Genomic DNA, 23,885 nt, shown 5'->3' with positions numbered 1-23,885 from the left:
TTATGATGAAAAACAGCAATAAAGCACTGTCCTTTGTGGTTTTGGATAAGATGAAATGTGGAGAATACATCTACAGATCAATGTATAGTCATAATATTAGACAATACATTACAAGTCATTACAATATGAATAATTATACATGTGATGATTGTACTAATAATTTTAAACAGGAGTGCACAAGCTGAAATGGCTCACCTGCTTTAATGACCATTGATTTTATGTTGATAGTCTTAAAGATAAAGGTTTTACTACAAGTATCACATAAACTTAACATTTTTAAAGATCCATGACAATGATGACAAGGTCACATAAATCCTGTCAAACAGACACAAACACCTTACAATTATTCCATACAGCAATTATAGCTGACCTATTGCTTATATAGAAATTGAAAACTGACTTAAACACAAAAACTTAATATTGACAAATGAACCATGAAAATGAGGTCATGATAAGATTATACCTGCCAGACAGACATGAACACCTTACAATTATTCCATACCCCAAGTATAGTTGACCTATTGCTTATGGTAATTGAAAACAGACAAAAACACAAAAATTAAGCATTGACCAATGAACCATGAAAATGATGTCAAGGTCAGATTATATCTGCCAGACAGACATGAACACCTTACAATTATTCCATACACCAATTATAGCTGATCTATTACTATTAGTATTTAAAAAAAATAAACCAAAACACAAAAACCTTAACATTGACCAATGAACCATGAAAAAGAGGTCAAGGTTATATGATACCTGCCAGAAAGACATGTACACCTTACAATCATTCCATACACCACATAGTTTAACAATTGCTTATACATGTAGTACTTGACAAACAGACCAAACACCTTACAATTATTCCATACAGCAATTATAGCTGACCTATTGCTTATATAGAAATTGAAAACTGACTTAAACACAAAAACTTAACATTGACCAACGAACCATGAAAATGAGGTCAAGGTCAGATGAAGCCTGCCAGACTGACACGTACCCCTTATAATCATACCATACACCACATAAAGTTGACCTGATGCTTATTGTATTTGAGAAACGGACCAAATCACATAACTCTTAACCTTGATCACTGATCAATGAAATGAGGTCGAGGTCAGATGAACCCTGTCTGACAGACATAGTTTACACCGCCACTGCCATCAGATAGTAATCCCTGAAGCAAAAACACTAAAATTTTACTTGTGTTACAGCATCAACATTTTGATTATATAGCAAAAACATTTAAAACAGGATTTTGTCACACAATAAAAAATTATGGTCAATTTCGAGTCCTGATCACGACATTGTTACCTCTTCGACTGGAGGTGGCTCTATCCCAAGAACTTTAGCTCTATTTCTCTGTATTGCTATTGTTAATCTGTTTATTTCTGATTGTAATTCTTCTGGTGTATCAAATGATGTATTCTGTAAAGCTCGCTGTAAAGATAGAATGACAAATGATGTATTCTGTAAAGCTTGCTGTAATCATAGAATGACAAATGATGTATTCTGTAAAGCTTGCTGTAATCATAGAATGACAAATGATGTATTCTGTAAAGCTCACTGTAAACATAGAATGACAAATGATGTATTCTGTAAAGCTTGCTGTAAAGATAGAATGACAAATGATGTATTCTGTAAAGCTCACTGTAAAGATAGAATGACAAATGATGTATTCTGTAAAGCTCACTGTAAAGATAGAATGACAAATGATGAATTCTGTAAAGCTCACTGTAATCATAGAATGACAAATGACGTATTCTGTAAAGCTCACTGTAAAGATAGAATGACAAATGATGAATTCTGTAAAGCTTGCTGTAAAGATAGAATGACAAATGATGTATTCTGTAAAGCTGGCTGTAAAGAAAGAATGACAAATGATGTATTCTGTAAAGCTGGCTGTAAAGATAGAATGACAAATGATGTATTCTGTAAAGCTTGCTGTAAAGATAGAATGACAAATGATATATTCTGTAAAGCTCGCTGTAAAGATAAAATGACAAATGATGTATTCTGTAAAGCTGGCTGTAATCATAGAATGACAAATGATGTATTATGTAAAGCTTGCTGTAAAGATAGAATGACAAATGATGTATTCTTTAAAGCTTGCTGTAAAGATAGAATGACAAATGATGTATTCTGTAAAGCTTGCTGTAATCATAGAATGACAAATGATTTTTCTGTAAAGCTCGCTGTTATCATAGAATGACAAATGATGTATTCTGTAAAGCTCACTGTAAAGATAAAATGACAAATGATGTATTCTGTAAAGCTCACTGTAAAGATAGAATGACAAATGATGTATTCTGTAAAGCTTGCTGTAAAGATAGAATGACAAATGATGTATTCTGTAAAGCTCACTGTAAAGATAGAATGACAAATGATGTATTCTGTAAAGCTTGCTGTAAAGATTGAATGACAAATGATGTATTCTTTAAAGCTTGCTGTAAAGATAGAATGACAAATGATGTATTCTGTAAAGCTCGCTGTAATCATAGAATGACAAATGATGTATTCTGTAAAGCTTGCTGTAATCATAGAATGACAAATGATGTATTCTGTAAAGCTCGCTGTAATCATAGAATGACAAATGATGTATTCTGTAAAGCTCACTGTAAAGATAGAATGACAAATGATGTATTCTGTAAAGCTCACTGTAAAGATAGAATGACAAATGATGTATTCTGTAAAGCTTGCTGTAAAGATAGAATGACAAATGATGTATTCTGTAAAGCTTGCTGTAAAGATAGAATGGCAAAACTAAATATCATGCTACCAAAAACAAGAATCTGTGCCCATAGGACAATATGCCCTGCTCGCATTATCACATATCAATATAAAGTGAACCATAAAATCTAGGTCAAAGTCCTTATTTGGCATAATACTTCAAAAGTTGACATCATAATGAACATGTGTAGTAAGTTTCAAGTCATGGTAAACTACTTTAAACCAAAAGTTTTCAACAATTTTTCTATTTGTAAACACGCATAACTCTAGAACCATTGTGTATAAGTTTTATAACATTTGGTTGAGACAAACTAAAGTTAGAGAACGCAAACGAAAAAATCAGCAATTTTTATGTTTATAAAGGGACATAACTCAAGAATGGTAAAAGTGTCGCCACCAAATTTCGTACTTAATATATATTATGTAGTAATAAGCATTGTGTATAAGTTTCATAACATTTGGTTGAGGCAAACTAAAGTTAGAAAATGGAAACAAAAAATTTGTACTTGATCTTAGTTTTGTGGTAATGAATATTGTGTTTAGGTTTCATAATGTTTGGTTAGGGCAAACTTACATAAGTTACAGAATAGAAACTAAAAATTTTGCAATCTTTCGATTTATAAAGGGGCATAACTCAATAATGGTTAAAGTGACACTACCCAAATTCAACTTGATCTGTGTTTTATCAGTGGAAGTCAAAATTAAACATTGCATTGTATAAAGCATTGATTTAAGTTGATTCCAACTATAATCATGGACAAAGGAAGATAACTCCAATTTTAGAAATTACTTGATATTTAGAAGAAATTAAAAATTTTGCAATTTTTCCATTTATAAAGGGGCATAACTCTAGAACGGTTAAAGTAACACCACCAAAATTTTTAAAAAATCTGTGTTTTGTGGTAATAAGCATTGTGTATAAGTTTCATAACATTTTGTAGAGGCAAACTCAAGTTAGAGAACGGAAACCAATTATTTAAAGTGACACCACCAAAATTCAAACTTGATCTGTATTTTGTGGTAATAAGCATTGTGTATAAGTTTCATAAGATTTGGTTGAGGCAAACTCAAGTTAGAGAACGGAAACCAATTATGAGACGTACGAACGGACGTACATACGTACGTACAGAGGGACAAGGGTAAAACTTAATGCCCCCACCACTACCGCGGGGGCATAATAAAAAGTGCACAATATATATATATATATATCTTTTAGTACAACATGTCTTAAAATATTAGACCGGTGGATGAAAATTAATGACTGGGTTTTAAACCAAACAGATAAGAATTAAATTAAATGGATATTGTTTTATTTGGAAATTTAGGAAAAACAGGAAATAATAAAATAAAAAAAACTTTCTAATTCTCTTAACAAAATTCTTATTCTATAGAACAAAACTTTGCCAAAATCAACTAAATTTTACAGGACTCAAATACTTCTTAACTTTCATAGTCAGAAAGTTCTTTGATATCAATACATATTCTGATGTATAAGATTCTGGATGGCTAATGATTTCTTTTGTTATATTGAGAGGAGCTGGGTGGGATTATTTACAGATTATCTACTTACATCAAATGCTTCATCATCATCTTCATCTTCCAACAATTCTTGGATACTCATTAATTCTTGTAACTTCTGTTCTTCTGATGCTAACTGTCATAAAAAGAAAGATGGGTTAATCTGGTAACAGCTGTGCCAGGAAATAATCTAAAGGAAGTATAGAAAAAAAGTGGGGAAGGGAAACACTTGTTCCCGCAGGTACCATTCATGAAAATATGAGAATTTCCCTTTAAAAAACCATTGAACATTCACCACTCATAATTTGTTATTTTCTTTGTCTTTCCCCTTCCACATACCTTAATACATCTTCTCTTTAAATAGCATGTCTAACCCCTATCAGTAAGTGCAACTAATCAAAGAGCAAAAATTGTATTTAACAATTTCATATATGGAACACATTGTCTAATCAGCTGTTTCACTGAAGAAGAATCTTTTTTAGTTAAGTATGATCTTCAACTTTATTATAGACATAAAACATAACGTAGGAATAAAATTCCATACTTCAATGTAAATAAGATTGAATAATAAAGTGTTGCAGTGTCAGTCAATTGCATTGTGAACACCTCTTAATTGATATTGTCAATCTTTTGCATGGAATACAACTTATTAACAAAATTTGACATGAGCAACTGATGCCAGTGGTTGAGCAGAACTTTTTACCGCTCCTGGAGCACATGAGTTCACCCTCAGTTTTTGGTAGGGATCAATTTTTAGTTTCTCTGTGTGGTGTTTTGTGGACTGTTGTTGGTCTTTCCCTCGTTTTCTTTTTCCGTTATGATATTTAGTTTTTCTTAGACTAATGACTAATAGGTTTTTGATTGCCTCCTTAGTATCTTTTCCCTTTCTACCATACTCAAACTTGATTGTATTGTCACAATAAATAAAGACCTAACCTACAAAGGTTGTATTCAGTTACCATCAATCAATCAATCAATCACATCTAAGAGCCTGACTTTAAATCAGTTCAAACCATTTTGGTTCATTTACTACTGTAACAGTTTTAATACCAGTAAGAACAACTAACTTTTTCCATTCTCCTTTTTGCTGTTACTTCTTTCAATCTTTTGATTTGTTGCTCTCTTCTTTCTTTAGTTTGCTCTGCTGATAGCTGGTTTCCTGGGGCCTATAAATACCACACACAATAAAATATGTCTTTTAATTATTTAATTTTGCACAGTTTAAAATCAGCTTTATTTCAATTATCATCTCTTGGTCAATCACAAAAAAACATTTAAACATGGTGCATATAATATACCTTAGTGTATTGATATATAAACTAGTCATGTAAGTGTAGTGTAGTTGTATTCAATTAACATTTAGCTTACAGTTGTGTGCAATATATGTATTTAGTGTAATAACCTTCATTTCATTTATTCTAAATAGAAGTATAGTTGTACAGTGTACATATGTAGTTGTATCTGGTGTATAGTTTACATATATTAGTACAAACAGCAATTTTGTCCAAGGTTATAGTTGTCTTTTTGACATGGTTTTACATCCCCCCTTTTTTATTTAATATTGTATTTATATTGTGTCATAGATCAAATTTATTCGTTCAGTGTATGTTTACTTGTTTTTGTTAATATGTCTTTTTGATTGAGTTAAGCCATTTCAATTGATATTTTATAGTGTGGCTTCTATGTTGTAATGTTACACTACTATTTCAGGTTAGAGTGAAGGTTGGCACCTGTTAAAACGTTTAAACGAGCTGCATTTGTTTGCACCTGTCCTAAGTCAGGAACCTGTTTCAGTGGTTGTCGTTTGTTGATGTGGTTCTTAAGTGTTTCTCGTTTCTCGTTTTTTATATAGATTAGACTGTTGGTTTTCCTGTTTGAATTGTTTTACACTAGTCATTTTGGGGCCCTTTATAGCTTGCTGTTCGGTGTGAGCCAAGGCTCCGTGTTGAAGACCATACTTTGACCTATAATTGTTTACTTTTCACACATTGTGACTTGGATGGAGAGTTGTCTCATTGGCACTCATACCACATCTTCTTATTTCTATATATACTGTGGTTGTATTTTGTGCACATATTAACATAACCACAGTGTAATTGGATTTTGTGTACATGTTATTAACATAACCACAGTGTAATTGGATTTTGTGTACATGTTACCTGTACTGGTATATTTCTTTTGTGTTTTTACTTAAAGTGTTACTTTGTTTTAACTTTGGTATATAGTTGTCTCATTGGCAATCATACCACATCTCCTTATTTCTATATTACTTTGTGTAAGTATACTAATATTGGTGTAATGCGGTTGTATTTAAGTTTCATTTTTCTTACATTTATAAACTTCAATAGTACCTTGTATCAAATAATTTACATTTTGTATTCTGAGTCCAAATTATTTACTAAGTGGACTATCTTTTTATCTTGTGTGCATTTTACTTACTGTAGTTGTATTGTATAAATGTTGTGAATAAATTAAACAAAAGCAATTAAAGATTTGCCATTTACACTTAGTCAATGTTTATTTAATGTGCACATAACTTACTTAAGTGTAGCATGCTTGTCTTCCCTGTACTTAACATTACAGAGAGATAGTTGTATTTGGTACAAGTGTTATATTACATGATTGTACTCTATGTAGTTGTATTGTATATAGATTTTAGAAGATGTGGTATGAGTGCCAATGAGACAACTCTCCATCCAAGTCAAAATTTATAAAAGTAAACCTTTATAGGTCAAAGTACGGTCTTCAACACGCAGCCTTGGCTCACACTGAACAGTAAGCTATAAAGAGCCCCAAAAATTACTAGTGTAAAACCATTCAAACGGGAAAACCAACGGTCTAATCTATATAAAAAACAAGAAACACTTATGAACCACATCAACAAACGACAACTACTGAACACCAGATTCCTGACTTAGGACAGGTGCAAACAAATGCAGCGGGTTTAAACGTTTTAATGGTACCAAACCTTCACCCTTTTTCTGAAACAATAGTGTAACATCACAACATAGAAAGACACACTATAAAATATCAACTGAAATAGCTTAACTCAATCAAAGGACATATTAACACCAGTGAACATACACTGAACAAATAAATTTGACCTATGATACAATGTAAATACAAAATAAATAAACTAAGGGAAGAATAATAAAAGTAATATGTTATACCGGTATGAAATGTTAAACAATTTAAGAAAAACAATATGCTCGAACAAAAATAGCCATTTGCAATTAATTTAAACACAGGTAAATGAATATAATTTTGCTGTTAGGTATACGTGTACAGTTCCAATAGAGAAAGGAAATATTTTTACAAAATAAATAATTTTGATGTTCATAGTACGAAGTGAAAATTTATAGTAATACCAAACACTTATCAAAGCAGGTATATAGACCAGATATAACCCTGAATAACATTAAATAACAAAAAAGCATTACAATTAGGATCAACAGGTCAAATAAACAAGAAAGTACGATTTGAGAGTACTCGCAGTTACTGACAGCTAGTTAAAAGCCAAAACAATTAATAATAAAAAAATCATGCATCAGAGACTAAAATCAACTAAAACACATCCCAGGGATTTAGTATTTTAACGTCATGGACAGTCAAAGAAGACATGACTTGTGCAATGCCAAAAATAAATGTATCGACAGACAGTAGGATAGTTAGTTTAACCTCTTTATAGATCAAAATGACCGTGGGTGTGTCTTTATACATCCCGTTTGAAAAGAATACAAATTTAGTTATGTTTTAATTAGCTGATGACAAAATGGATATTAGTGCCAATGTAAACTATATATATATATGTATTGTATGTATATTTGGTATATTTGACTAACATAAGTGTTATTTTGTATATTTTGGGACAGTCGTATCTAGTCTACAAGTTACTCTAAATGATGGTACATTTTTACAGCTTATTTACATGTATTTTACATTAGTGAACTATTGATGTATTTTTGTCCATATAACTTACAACAGTGAAAGTAGTAATTTGTAAACTATTTACTTACATTAGTGTAGGGAAGTTGTATCTTGTGTACATTATCGTCATAATAGTCATTGGAAACCCATTCATGTAAATCTGCATTGTAATCTGTTGCTAGGTGACAATGATCTCTCACTAATTCCTGATAATTATATATATTTAATATCCATAGAGCACATGTCTTAATCTTTTACTGGTTTTTCATATGTTTAAATTATTGATTTTTTGTTACAGCACATAGACTTGAGTGTGCAAGTAAAGGTAGTATCTTTGGTTAGCTTGCTTGCTAGCTGAACCATGAAATCATTATTACATCAGGTACTACCTTCATTTGGGCGGAGTCAATAGTTAAGCAGAGAACCAATCAAAGATAGGGAGAGTATATAAACATTGTGAAACCAGTTTTATAAGTCAGTTTAAAAATATATTTTTAAGATAATCAATAATATTTGGTATAAGTGTTATTCTGATGTGCATTTTTTTTGCATCACTGCAGAAGATGGTTATTTATACCTTCTGTACCACTCCCCCGAAAAAAATACCCATGAAGATCAAAGATAATGATATCCTTATTATCACTATAAACATAAATAATAAGGATATGAAAACTTCTTTTTTTTGGAAAATTGGATTAAATCATTGTAAACTACTGTTTAAAGTATAGAATTACATATGTAAATAATTTAGTTAAAGAGAACAGAGGTAATTGATTGAATAAAATTGACAAATCAAACATACCTATAATATGATTGTGAATCAGCTTATAATTGACACTAGACTTTTAAATTTAGATTGAATTGATTGGACAGTACCTTAGCTAATAATAATTTCATGGTTCAGCTAACAAGTAAGCTAACTAAAGATACTACCTTTACCTACACACTCAAGTCCATTTGCTTTAATTAAAGATGTATAGTTATCTTATAAAGAGATGGAAAGTCCACATCTCTTTCTATAATATTCCAATCTTACATTTTATTAAATCACAAATATTAATGATTAATAAAAAAATTCAACAAAGAGAGTCACCAACACATTAAATAGCATATTACAAAACATTAGAAAGATATGTTACACCTTAACAGTACTTCTTAATGTAAAAAGGGCAATCAGTCCTATAACCAGTCAATGGATAGTTTTATTATTTTGACATTTTTGTAGATCTTGTATTGCTGATCATTTTTGCTGTTTACAGTTCCTGTCCTTTTATAATTGTTTTTAAGATAAATTGTAAAAAATGAGCAAAAAATCATCAATGGAAAGCAATAAATGGAGTCGATAAATGGTTTCAGTCATAATATCGTTTTTGTGGATCTTACAGTGCTGATCAATTTTGTGATTCACAATTTTTGTCTATCTATATATAATAATTTTTCACAGCTAACAACTTCTGTCTATCAATTCATATATTTCAATCTTTTGCTGCAAAAACAATTTCTGTCTATATATTATAATCTTCAAGATTTAGGACAGAAGCAACACAAAACATTAATAATTTGGCACTATTAAGGCTACCTCAAGTTTAACAAAGTTTGTGGTCTTGATTTTTGAACGAGGTAAATTCTACAACTGTCCAAAGTGTGAAAAATGGACAGCTTTCAACGATTTTTCAACGAATAAAATTCCATAACTCTGCCATGTCATATCAAATTTATAAAAAAAACAAAAGAGAGATATTTAAATAGATATAAACAAGCTACCAAAGTTCCGTTTAAAACTGCTCAAAGCATTTTTGAGTTATTGTCAGAAAACTGGAAAATCCCCCCTTTTTTATTAATAAAGTCTCAATACTCCAAAACATAAAATCAGAAATTTTTAAAAATCGAAAGGGAACTTATTTCAATTTATATAAACAAATCACCAAAGTTTCATGAAATTTTTGAAAGCATTTTTGAGTAATAGTCAGAAGACTAGAAAAACACACATTTTTTATGAGTAAAATCCTATAACCTTGAAACGTAAAATCTAAAATTTATCAAAATCGAAAGGGAGCTTACCTGAATAGATATGAACAATTCACCAAAGTTTCATGAAAAGTTTTTGAGTTATTGTCTGAAGTGTTGACAGACAGACAGACAGACAGACAGACAGACAGACAGACAGACAGACAGACAACGGTATACCATAATAAGTCCCATAAACAGGTATAAAAATTGTTATTTAAGGACAATTACTCCCACACTAATTGATATACAGATTCCATGTCCAAATCTACACAAAAAACATTATAAAAGGATGTTCACTTCTCTTATTATCAACTTTTACTACATATTCGTGCTCATTCCTAGATTTTGTATTAAAACCTTCCTCTAGGAAGCTCTATATTGTTTCTCCATATCTAAAAACCTACATCTAAGTTGCACTTAATTTCTTCCCAGTCATTGTATTTAAAAAAAAACAAGAAGAATTTTTTTCTTGTACAAGATGCTTTTAACTCAGAAGCAACCGCACAGACTTGTTTTTATTTTATATATTATTTTAATGTATTATAAATTATCTTTTAAAAAGATGTCATTTATAAAAATATTGTTATTTTGAATGTCAGCAGCTAATATCATTAAGAATATGGAATACCTCAGCCCTGTTTAGTGACACAGCTGCAAAATGTCCTGGATATTTGAGTTGTAGAAGTCTCTGCATGAATGTTTCTAGGTGATATCCTCCTAGATTAATCCTTCGACATTGTGATGGGTCCAGACGTCCACCAAGTACAGGAAGTAAATGTGTAGTTTGGTAACCACAGGAAACTATGAGTGAGTTTATATCTTCTATAAAAAAGAAAAAGAAACTTTCTTTTCTATGACAGGCAAAAGGTTGTGTTTTTTTTATGTAGAAGACAATATTTCACAAACTTTTTAATATAGTTAGATAAAAGTTAAGCATATTTGTAAAACCTCAAAATTTATGGCAAAATCTATAAAACTTGTTCATATCATGCATCTAAAGGTAACATTAACCATCAAATGATGTTAAACTTCATCTGAGTTACAGTTCATATTTTGAAGTAGAATTGTGTGTCGCAAATAGTTTCACAAAAGTGTATCATTCCATTAGAAATACAAAACAGTACAAAAATTGCAATATTATGAAATAATGGTATTTCAATGGTATAAATCCGAGACAGAAACTCTTCAACAATTGACAAATCTTAACATTATGAATTTTTGAGTATTTGTGAAACAAGAGTTTTGATAAAAGTCATTTGTGATTTGTTCTTTTTTCAATTCTACCTTCAATTCTTGTAAAATAATTAAATCAAGCTTTTATGTCAGGCCTAGATAAAAAGTTTTATTTATTTTCTCATGAATGTAACAGGAATCTTTTCTATAATAATTTTTATAACTTTTCAAAGTGTCAGAGATTTCTTTCCTGATTCCTCATTAAATTTCTTGAAGCCACCTAGGCCTAAAAACCAACTGTGTTTTATCCTAATGTTTAGTTTTTAGTTATACTAGAAGACTCCTGTTTACTATAACTAGCATCCTGACTTCTACATGCCTCAGTTTTTTAAGACATTGGGTGTCAGACTCAATGACTTATGTCCCATATCTCCTTGTATTTACAATGTTCTTTTATATCACACAAGAAAAGATAATTACACATACCCATCCTGTCGTGGTTAGCATACAAACTGAACATGGCATCAATACCATATGTAACTTGAGGTATGTTGTAACATTCAAATAAAAGTTCTGACATTTCTGGAAAGAAAGATATGATCTGTTTTTATGTAATATTCAAATAAAAGTTCTGACATTTCTGGAAACATGTTTTACCCCGCTACATTCTTTATGTGTCTGTCCAGAGTTAGGAGCATGTGAAACATGTTTTATCCCGCCACATTCTTTGTGTGCCTGTCAATGGTTGGGAGCATGTTATTCAGTTGTTGTCTTTAGTTGCTGTCTGCCATATTTGTTTTTTTTTTAATGTTTGTAGTATAAATCAGGCTGTTTTGTTTTCTCTTTTTTAATTCTTGTATTATGTCATGGTCGGGGTCTTTCACAGCTTACAATACAGTTTGTGTTTTGCTCATTGTTAAATGCCATACAGTGACCTATTGTTGTCCACATCCTCGACTTTAATATCTTGTGAATAGTTTTCACAATACCACATCTCCTAATTTTTATATTGGAATCCATTTTTTTTTCATTTTGAGTTAACAATATATCATACCAATTTAAACAGCTAATAATGATACCTACGCTGACGACAGTAGTTGGGATTGCATACAGGCTCCGTCAACACCACAGGGTGGTCAATATACCCATCTGTGTTCATACCAAGATGTGAAAATATATAATCAAATATTTGTTCCTGGTAATGAAAAATTATTTCATACTTAAGAAATCATCAAAACAGATTTATCATTGTTCATGTTGTTACATATACAAGTTTATTGTTTTATCAGAATTAGAATCTGTAATTTTGATTGGCTAACAACAATCCCATATCAAACTTTATTTCTGTATAAATACAACAGCTATGATTGCATGTGCTTTCCATGCCTATGTTAAAACAGTGCATAGAAAAACAAATGAAAAGCTTAATAAAGCCCTTAATTTCATGGTTGTAGCATAAAAATTAACTATAATAATTGAATGATTCTTTTTATAATTCTATAGGGTTGTAAAAGCGTTGATTGTGTGCACGTTTTTAATATGAAGTGCTTCTGGGCTTAATACAAAATATTCCTTGGTCAACAATTTTACACTCCAATAAAATTATAAAAAGAATCATTCAGTTCTTAATTGGTTAGCTGTTATATAGATTTGTATTTTCATTGGTTAGCTTTCCTATACGTTTGTATTTTCATTGGTTAGCTTTCATACAGGTTTGTATTTTCATTGGTTAGCTTTCATACAGGTTTGTATTTTCATTGGTTAGCTTTCATACAGGTTTGTATTTTCATTGGTTAGCTTTCATATACGTTTGTATTTTTCATTGGTTAGCTTTCATATACGTTTGTATTTTTCATTGGTTAGCTTTCATACAGGTTTGTATTTTCATTGGTTAGCTTTCATACAGGTTTGTATTTTCATTGGTTAGCTTTCATATACGTTTGTATTTTTCATTGGTTAGCTTTTATATACGTTTGTATTTTTCATTGGTTAGCTTTCATACAGGTTTGTATTTTCATTGGTTAGCTTTCATACAGGTTTGTATTTTTCATTGGTTAACTTTCATATACGTTTAAAATTGAGAATGGAAATGGGGAATATGTCAAAGAGACAACAACCCGGCCAAAGAGCAATATATTTTTCATTGGTTAACTTTCATATAGGTTTGTATTTTTCATTGGTTAGCTTTCATACAGGTTTGTATTTTTCATTGGTTAGCTTTCATAAACGCTTGTATTTTTCATTGGTTAGCTTTCATATACGTTTGTATTTTTCATTGGTTAGCTTTCATATACGTTTGTATTTTTCATTGGTTAGCTTTCATGCAGGTTTGTATTTTTCATTGGTTAACTTTCATATAGGTTTGTATTTTTCATTGGTTAGCTTTCATATAGGTTTGTATTTTTCATTGGTTAGCTTTCATGCAGGTTTGTATTTTTCATTGGTTAACTTTCATATAGGTTTGTATTTTTCATTGGTTAGCTTTCATATAGGTTTGTATTTTTCATTGGTTAGCTTTCATGCAGGTATGTATTTTTCATTGGTTAGCTTTCATACATGTATACGTTTGTATTTTTCATTGGTTAGCTTTCATACAGGTTTGTATTTTTCATTGGTTAGCTTTCATACAGGTTTGTATTTTTCATTGGTTTACTTTAATACAAGTTTTTTTTTTATTGGTTAGCTTTTGTATAGATATGTATTTCATAAAGTGATGTTTTTTGAAAAATGAAAGGAAATATCTTGTTGCTTTGATTTGAGCAGGTAATACTCAGACACAATTTTTTAGGATAGTTTTTCATGTGTTTATGAATGGTATGAAATGAATTATAATTCACAACCATTTTGGCAATCAATTAACACATTTTCAGAAGTAACAAGTAAATTTAGTCAGAGAAAGACAGTTTTAATATAAAAAAAAATAATTTCTTAACAATCTACTGAAATTGATTGTGAGGAATCTAAACTTTATGAAAAATGACCATAAATTATCTATTCAGAATAAACACTAGACTTTAACACATATTCATTTTCAACTTTCTCCATATTATTTTATATGACACATATCGAGACTTTACACTCAATTAAAAGATTCAGATTACATATCTAAGAACATATCTGTATATTCTAGGTCTCAATGAGCTGAAAATATAGTATATATACATGCATCTTACCTGAACATCATACATTGTCACAACATTTCTATCAAACTGTGACCTAATTAACCATTTTGCAACCTCAGTTGTATTTATTTCATTTCCTACTTGTATGTCTGTCTCCTGTAAAACACATCATGCAAATTGACATTTACATAAATGATAGTAAACTATATATATTTCAGTGAAACAGCATTGCGAATATTAAAGCATTGATTCTTTGTTAGGGAATTCTGAATTATATAGATATAAGAAGATGTGGTATGAGTGCCAATGAGACAACTCTCCATCCAAGTCAAAATTTATAAAAGTAAACCATTACAGGTCACAGTACAGTCTTCAACACGGAGCCTTGGCTCCCACCGAACAGTAAGCTATAAAGGGCCCCGTGTTCACTTTACATTTTCTAATTATTCTTCTCTTCATTACATTTGAAATCTTAAGAGTAATCATTCAAAACATTTTGAGCCATGCCATTCTACATGTATTTTTTCATTGCTATATTAATACATGTAGTACCTGTTTGTTTGTATGTGCATTCAATATAAAATATACATGAAATGTTGTGTATGTTCATTGCTTTATCTGTTAGGCCAAATAACTTTTGCAATTTGCCAAAAAAAGGGTAAAAATGTTATTAAAGGACAATAGCTCCTATATGGAGTTGACTGATAATTTAAGTCTTCTAACATAAAAGTAATTCTTTTATTGCTCATCATTCTTAATGTGAACAATTTTTTTCTATTTCCTTAAGTTTTCATTATTTAAGGGCAATAACTCATAATTTAGGAGTCAACAGACAATTTGAGCTATGGTAACTTATTAGTAGATCTTGTTTTGCTAATCATATTTAATGTGTACAGTTTTGCTTTAGAATAGTTTTCCATTAAAAATGCAAAAAATTGTAAAAGTGTATACCTATAATGGTTTACTTTTATAAATTGTAACTTGGATGGAGAGTTGTCTCATTGGCACTCATACCACATCTTCCTATATCTATCAGTAATTAAAGGACTTTAGAATGAACACCAAAACTGCTTGGACATTGTAAATTCATTAGTTTATTCAACTCAGGTTCCTGAGTGTTGTTTTATGGTCACCGATTAGTTTGTTTTTACAACAGCACAAGTATTATTTATTACATACAAAGGGTACATATTCTATCAATTTTTTTTTAAAACACATGTATAGTTACACTTAAAAAAAAATGTGTATGATTGGACTGTTAGAGGTTTATAGATATAAGAAGATGTGGTATGAGTGCCAATGAGACAACTCTCCATCCAAGTCAAAATTTATATAAGTAAACCATTATAGGTCAAAGTACGGTCTTCAACACAGAGCCTTGGCTCACACCGAACAGTAAGCTATACAGGGCCCCAAAAATTACTAGTGTAAAACCATTCAAATGGGAAAACCAACGGTCTAATCTATATAAAAAATTTGTAAGGGTTCCGCGGAACCCAGTGTCTCGCCTACTTTTTCTGTTAATCGCAGGCTCAACAAAAATGAGGAAGTAAATCAATAAAAATATTCCTCTTGATACTGTCTTTTGATTGTAAGAAGCTTCTGTCCAAGTTTGGTAAAAATCCAGGATAGTTTATGAATCTAATAAATGTTTAAAAACTTTAACTGCAGACTGAATGTAATGTTAACTGGAAGAAAACAAAATTTCCTTCTGGATACTACCATTTGATCATAAACAAGATTCTGTCCAAGTTTGGTACAAATCCAAAATAGTATAAGAAAGTTATTAAAATTTTAAAAACTTTAACCACAGAGTGAATGTGTTGTTTCCTGGCAGAAAATCTAAGTCCATTTAAAAGTAAAATACGGAAAATATGGATTTATTTTTTTACAAAATTTACTTCTGGATACTATCTTATGATCATAAACAAGCTTCTGTCCAAGTTTGGTACAAACCCAGGATAGTTTAAGAAAGTTATTAAAATTTTAAAAACTTTAACCACAGAGTGAATGTAATATTTCCCGGCAGAAAAACTAAGTCCATTTATAAGTAAAATACGGAAAAAATGGAATTTTATTTTTACAAAATTTACTTCTGGATACTATCTTATGATCATAAACAAGCTTCTATCCAAGTTTGGTAGAAATCCAGGATAGTTTAAGAAAGTTATTAAAATTTCAAAAACTTTAACCACAGAGTGAATATTTGTGGACGCCGCCGACGACAACGACGCCGACGGAATGTAGCATCGCTTTTTCGACTAAAGTCGAAGGCGCGACAAAAACGAGAAACAAGAAACACTTATGAACCACATCAACAAACGACAACTACTGAACATCAGATTCCTGACTAAGGACAGGTGCAAACAAATGCAGCGGGTTTAAACGTTTTTATGGTACCAAACCTTCACCCTTTTTCTGAAACAATAGTGTAACATCACAACATAGAAAGACACACTATAAAATATGTTGACATAATAACCTAACAAATTATCTTGTGTTTCTGTATTATGAAGATATTTAATTCGTGGATATATATAAAAACACAGCTACGGTAACGGAAAAAAATAAAAATAAGTACAAATCTAAATTGAAAGGGGAAACATCAACCTTTTAAAATTAAGGGGCAGGACTAAGAAATTTTGGAAATAGTTGAGCATAAAAAATGAAAATAAAAATTCATGCAGCAGTGTCTGAAATGGATGTCCTCAAATCTATTCAGTTCAAGTGTAAATAGACCACATTGCCTGGAAATACATCCTTCATTTTAAATATTTCAGGAAATAATAAGTGTCAACAAAATATAAATGTTTCAACTAAAGATACTCAGTGTAACTTAGAGGAAAATGTAAGTTATTATTTTCACAAGAGAAATGCAACTGAACCAAAAGAATGAGAAAAACTTTAGGCCAACCCAGTCAACAAGTACCTGACAAAAGACGTGGTGTTTGTATGGTGCCTTTGACATCTGACCTAATATAGTATCCAACTCCATTGTTGTGATCCGTCCCATTCTAACTTCAAACCAACAGGACAATTACATAAAAAGAAAACACTTTTCAATTTGACTATTTTTTTGCTTTTCCTGTAATTTGATGGAATGATGATTTGATGTGTTTTGGTTGTTTCTTTCACTGTCTCATTGACATACACCTGGCATCTTCTTAATAATATTCTACATCAATCAAATAATATTTGAATGTACAAGCAAAGATGCTCGTTGTAGTCTTCAATGAGACTTCATTTGAAGTGACCTTGGGGCGATATTTTATTCTTCTATTTTTCTTCTGACATTTTCTTTTTACTTAATTTTGCTACATGTTATTCTGTATTTCATATTTGCTGTTTTTGCTATCAACGTGCTGCCCCAAAAAAGTACAAAAAATGAAAAATTTAGTGAAAATCGCAACAGCTTCGAAAAACGTGGCCACTATTTTGTTAATGCCAATTGTTCAAGTATTCAATGTCAGTTAAATGTCATTGTGAAAACAACATAATAAGTGGGTGTAACGGATGAACGTTTACCTGATCTGACCAAGCCAATAGATGGTCATGTCCACACTGTTATGGCTTCAATAATAATTCCTATAAGGAATCAACTTAGCCTAAAATATATATACCACTACATTGATTATCACAAAATAGTCAGGTTCTAACAAACCTACTCTGTAGTTTAAACTCACCTTTTTACCCCTTGGTTTAGCGGTTATATTCTTGAACACTAGCTGTGGTTTATCATTGGTGGCCCAGCCAGCTCTGCATTGATATGTACCTGTGACAATATACAATGATTAATTGAATAACTTACACACTATCTTGATCAAAAGTTAGAATTATTTCTTTAATTGAACAAATGGGATATCTTATATTTCTCAAATGATTTATACTTGCACGAGCAAAACAACAGCTACCATTAGTACAACAGGATCTGTTTATAGGTATTCAGTAGGAAGCAGTTGACTCACAACAAACATAGACAATAACTGTTTAGTGTCTTTAAATATCAGCTGTATTTGTATGAGGCTAAGAAACAGGTGTAATGCGAGCTTTAGCGAGCTATTACTCCTGTTTCGAGCCGAGTACAAATACAGCTGATATTTAAAGACACTAAACAGTTATTGTCTTTATCCTGCAATTAATTCTGTATATTGTTTGTGCTTTGAAAGACACGAAAACTCATATTTTTTACATTTATTTTCGATTTAAAATCCCTTGAGGCCCGCGTAGTAATATTAAAATCACACATTCAGCTGAAGATGTGTTCGCAAAAAAAGAATCTCGAATGGTCAACAATAATACATCGCTCAAGGTGAATAATTATCTATTTTAACATAACAACTTATTTCAACAGTAAAAACAAGTAACAAAACATTGTCCAATTTGAAACAGAAGTGTACGAGTTGTCCTACGCTTCAGAATTTTGAACTGAACTTGACACTCACTTAACATGCATGCTGAAATTGACATGGTTGATTTTCTTACACATGTACACATTCAAGTTTTGAAATCAATGATTGTCGTCGTAGAAAATACTGCTGTTCATGTTTGTCTGTTATCAGAACATTGGTTTAATTCTTATTGCCCTAAAGAAAGTTTGAAAACAAACAGAACGTATAAAAGTTATCGTTAGTTCGCATAAGGTAAACCAATATGTCATTGGAATGCGACTGCAATACACATTCTGAGGTCACACAGGTTCATACAACACTCAGTCCGGCAGTGGGCAGAGCTTTAAAGCGATATCTGCATAGTATACAGATACAGCATAGCGATATCTGTAGGGCTGTATCTGTATAGTAAGACACCTAATTGCAGGATAAATGCTTGTATAAGGTGTACCTGACTTAACACTTTCACAAGAACTACTTTGTAAATCAGTTTTCAACAGATAATACCCACCATTATCTATTACCAATGGCACTTTATTCTGTAACAAATCTGTACTGTATTCTAATGATGGACATTGTTGGGGTCTTTCATCTTTGAATGTAAAAATATTCTTCTGATCGGTCATTTTCTGAACTGAAAAAAAGGAAAATAAGTGTGTTTCATCTATAACATACACATATGTGATTTTAAATGATCTAAACCTTATTGTCATGGATCAGTGCTGAAGACCTTTTTAGTCTTGTGTATACCAATTAAAGCTTACTTGGCTTGTACATGTAAATTGTAACTTTACAATTTTTAAAGCCATTCATATCTTTTCTTTTTTGATTTTGAAACTGTGTTGGTTTTTGGTACTTAAAACCTAATCAGTTAACCTGTAAGTGGATAAGATATCTTCCAGGAAAGGTGTACAGGTTTTGTTGTGGTCCTAATTAATAAGTTAGCAATTGGTTGGATAATAATAATTTGACAGCTGTTTATGCATTGTAGTTACAATCAAAATTTTCAGTCACCTGTTCTCTACCATCATCCTAAACATGCTAAATGCAGGATTTCAGCTGGTTGTCATCATTATCACATTATGAGAAAAAGATCAAATCATGTCGGAAAAAAATATAATTGTGTGTTACAATAAATTAGTTTGACATTGTCCACCTTGTGTTTTTTCTTGAGGGGGGGAGGGGGGGGGCTCCTTTGACTTCACTTCTTCCCTCATCAGTCAACACTTGGCCTTTTCATCAGTCAAGGGTATAACTTAAATAAGTTATTAGAGAAAAATAACATACATGTGTTATTACAGATACTTTCATGAGTTGTCTACTCTTTGTTTCTAAAATTTTCCTAATCTGTAGTAACCTATATGTTTGTAATTTGTAGAGGCCTCCTTTGACCTCACTTCTTCCCTGATCAGTCAACACTTGGCCTTTTCATCATGTTCATAGAGTGTGAAATTATGTTTTGATACATGTAGCTAAATATTATTCAGTTGAGAGCAAATTATCTAACTTCCTGTTCAAGAAGAATTTCAAATTTGACTTTTTCAGAGGAAAATTTAGCATTTTATATATTGGAAGTCTCATGGTACTAGAATAAAGTGGAAAATGGGTCATTTGATGAATTCCTGGGTTATTTGAAAACCCTGGATGGGAATTGGAAAATCTTGGGTGAGCTGGTAAAATTATGGGTCACACCCTCAAAATAGGGGTCAGTTGACAGGTATGCCTTTTATCCTTGAACTTGTCAAATGTTTAGATTTAAAAAAAAAATCATTTATCAGCTGATTTTAAAAAGGCACAACCAATTTATAGCTATAAGATGAAATTAATCAATAAAAGGTGTTAATTGTATATTTTAATACAATCATGGAGGTCAAATGTCATTTGAGTTGTTTTACAACTTTTATAAATAACAGTTGTTTTGAAGTTGTTACTTTGCAATTGTTTTTGCCCTTTTCACTTAAACATAGTTTTACGTTATAACTTTAAACTTTAAGCAATAGACCAGAAAAGAAAGCTGTTTAAAAAAAATTTAAAAACGCCTATAAAATTAAGAGAGCTTTAACTAGACTGGAAGTATCTGATAAATAGGTTAAAGGAAAATAACTTGGCAGAGACAAATTGCTTTGGGAAAGGGTGGTAAAAAAGTATGGACCCACGAGAAACCCTGCCTTCATGTATTCAAACTGATATAAGAAAGAAAACTGTCGTAAATCCAAACCCCTGACCTGCCAATTTATTATACTAAATAAAAGTATAAACAATCAGCTGAGTTATTATGCAACATCCCATGCATTATTATTCCAACTCAAACGAACACCTGGTCATGGTGCTTTTAAGATGTTTCACCCACACAATAGACCTTATCACTATTTGGGTATCTGCAACACTTGAACTATTGTCAGTATTGGCGTCATACAACGCTTTTCCTTTGTGGCATCAGACATTTTCTATTGTGATATCCAGTAATTGTGGACAAATAGCGATAAGGCGTATCAGTTCTGCCATAGGTAGTTTCGACCACAGTCCTTTTTTGGCCTTAATTAAGGTTCATCATAACAAATGGACAAATATGGCCGTATTTACACCTCAAAAACTACTCTGTGTTCAGACTTACCTGTCCAGTTGGTAAAGTTTTAAAGCCTGGCATCCACTAGATATATAAAAGTTGAATGCATTTTGCATTTCAGAATAATTAAATCTTTTTTGGATCTTAATGGGCATTTTTTTTAATTCCTGCGGGTGTAAAAATAAACTAAGTTGGGTTACAACTTTGAGATGCTCCCTCTCAGGTAACAACTGTTTTGTGTTGTATTGATTGTCCTTGATTGGCATGGACAATAGATATCTACACAGCTACAGGTGAGTTAAAGGGTGGGATCTCCTGTAGTTGGTGATCGCAATAGTGGTATACCAGTATTGTGCACAATACTGGTATAAAAATTTTGTACCAGTATTGTACCAGTATTGTGTTTTTTTTAAAATAAACAATACATATATAGGTAATTAATCTTTAAATTTATCAAAGGTGTCACATATGTATGCATAATGAAATTAACATATGGCATGACAATTTTATAAGGAATGATTGGACATATAGATTGTATGTTTAAATGATGGTACACTGCGATTGTCATCAAAGAAAGTTTTAAATCTTCTGATGTTTTTTTTTCTTAAGGGAACAGTACTGTCCCAGCATTTCAACAAACTCTTTATTTTCTATCTTTTCTTTCAGCTCTAGCGCTCTCTTTCCAAGACTCATAGTATATTTAAGTGAATTTTATATGGACATTGCTGTTACAGCTGCTGTATCGTCAGAATTGGTATTGTCTATATCTTCTTCAGATGGCATTTCTGCAACCCTCCTCTTTCTGTGCTGGTATTACCCTAAACATTCATGTAGTTAAATTGATTATAATCCGGTTCCCCTATTAAGGAACTGTTTATGTTTAATGGATATTGATATCTTTTATTGTGAAAGATAAATTAGAAAATAAAGACCAACAAATGCATATAATCTTAGTATACATGTATTAAAATATCTGTAAAAGATATATGATGGCATACATGTAAATGCTGAATTTGCAGTGTTAGAATGTAATAATTTGCTTGAATTTATTTAACAATAACTCAGATGATAATTATATAATTAGCTTTTATTTTATTTTACCTAAATTGAATTAAATAAAACATAGAAATATGATAAAATGAATAGCAATTATTTTATATAATTAACAATTGTTGGAATAATATGAGTTAATTACATTAATCTTTTGTTTATTTGTGTAACATGTATCTTTTTGATTTTAATTAGGGCTTATGAGTATCGTGATTATTTTTAACTGGTTGTTGATTAATTTCACAATATTCCTCTTTAATCTTTTTGAGTTCATTTAATCCCCCTTTCATCTTCAATATGTAATATTGCTTAAAATTCATTTTTTTATTATACACCTTAAAGTATAGTCAACAATACAACTACAATACTGGGTTATCAGTAATGTACCAGTATTGCTGGGTTTTTTTTAAAAGTTACAATACTGGTACAAAATTTTTATACCAGTATTGTGCACGATACTGGTATACCAGTATTGCGATCACCAACTACAGGAGATCCGAAGGGTGTAACTGAGTGGACAGTATCAAAAGCAATTCAGGTGTTTGTTTATTTTACACCTTCTGCGTGAACGAAAAAAAAATGCTCCTCAAAATCCAGAAATGATTTCAGTTTTCTGAAACACAAAATGCATTTACATCTTATATATCTAGTGGATGCCAGACATTAAAACTTTCCAAACTGCACAGGTAGGTCTCTACACAGAGTAGTTTTTGAGGTGTAAATACAGCCATATTTGTCGATTTGTTATGATGAACCTTAATCCAAAATAATTATAGCCTTAGTACATTTTACTGTTGTTTAAATTTTTAATAAAAAAATACTTTTTTTTAAACAATTATTTTTTACGGCGTTGTACTCTTTCACAGCCCGCAGGTACAACAATTTTAAAATTATGTAGCACCTACATAATTTTGTCATAGCACCTGCATCATATTGAGTTATAAAAGCTAGTTAACGGAAGTTGTCCTCATTCACAGGCAGCAACTGTCTCACATAAATCACTTACATTTCAAATCCTTTTAACGATGAAAGTCACTTAAATTTGGCTAAAATAGTTCAGATTTTTTCCCAAACAAATCTATTTTTTCCGCTCATCAAAGTCTGTTTACAACACTAATTTAGGTGCAAATTATTCTTGGTACCAAACGTCTAGCTGATAGAGACAAAACCTAAATTTTCAATATCCCGGACTAGCCACAATATATCCGGAAATTATCAGAATGCATTTGATGAGGGTCGTAATGGGGGTATCTTCATGACGAATAACGGTAAGAATTCTTGCTAAAGGACGTTAACGGTAATTTTTTGAACATGACGATAAAATATACACTTTCTTTTAGACGATAAAAAAATCTACTGATTTTGACGAATCACGTTAATGAGTCGTTAATTTGTTTCCAA

At 31.1% G+C, this 23,885-nt stretch overlaps 1 protein-coding gene across 1 annotated transcript in view; it reads right to left on the bottom strand.

Annotated features, from left to right (window-relative positions):
• Nucleotides 1-23,633, bottom strand: part of LOC127731041 (actin-related protein 5-like) — a 42,068-nt gene extending 18,435 nt beyond the window's left edge. Inside the window, exons 1-11 of the mRNA XM_052239813.1 lie at nt 23,491-23,633; nt 19,380-19,502; nt 18,164-18,252; nt 14,532-14,636; nt 12,442-12,553; nt 11,845-11,940; nt 10,814-11,007; nt 8,265-8,381; nt 5,316-5,414; nt 4,301-4,384; nt 1,315-1,440 (exon numbers count right to left, since the gene is read on the bottom strand). Coding sequence (XP_052095773.1) covers nt 1,315-1,440; nt 4,301-4,384; nt 5,316-5,414; nt 8,265-8,381; nt 10,814-11,007; nt 11,845-11,940; nt 12,442-12,553; nt 14,532-14,636; nt 18,164-18,252; nt 19,380-19,494 — 1,137 coding nt within the window. The 5' untranslated portion in view covers nt 19,495-19,502; nt 23,491-23,633. The remainder of the gene's footprint in view (nt 1-1,314; nt 1,441-4,300; nt 4,385-5,315; nt 5,415-8,264; nt 8,382-10,813; nt 11,008-11,844; nt 11,941-12,441; nt 12,554-14,531; nt 14,637-18,163; nt 18,253-19,379; nt 19,503-23,490) is intronic.
• Between the last annotated feature and the right edge of the window lie 252 nt (nt 23,634-23,885).

This window comes from Mytilus californianus, unplaced genomic scaffold (assembly GCF_021869535.1).
Source record: "Mytilus californianus isolate M0D057914Y unplaced genomic scaffold, xbMytCali1.0.p SCAF_2, whole genome shotgun sequence".
Lineage (NCBI taxonomy): Eukaryota > Metazoa > Mollusca > Bivalvia > Mytilida > Mytilidae > Mytilus > Mytilus californianus.
This window is presented reverse-complemented; position numbering and strand designations above follow the sequence as displayed.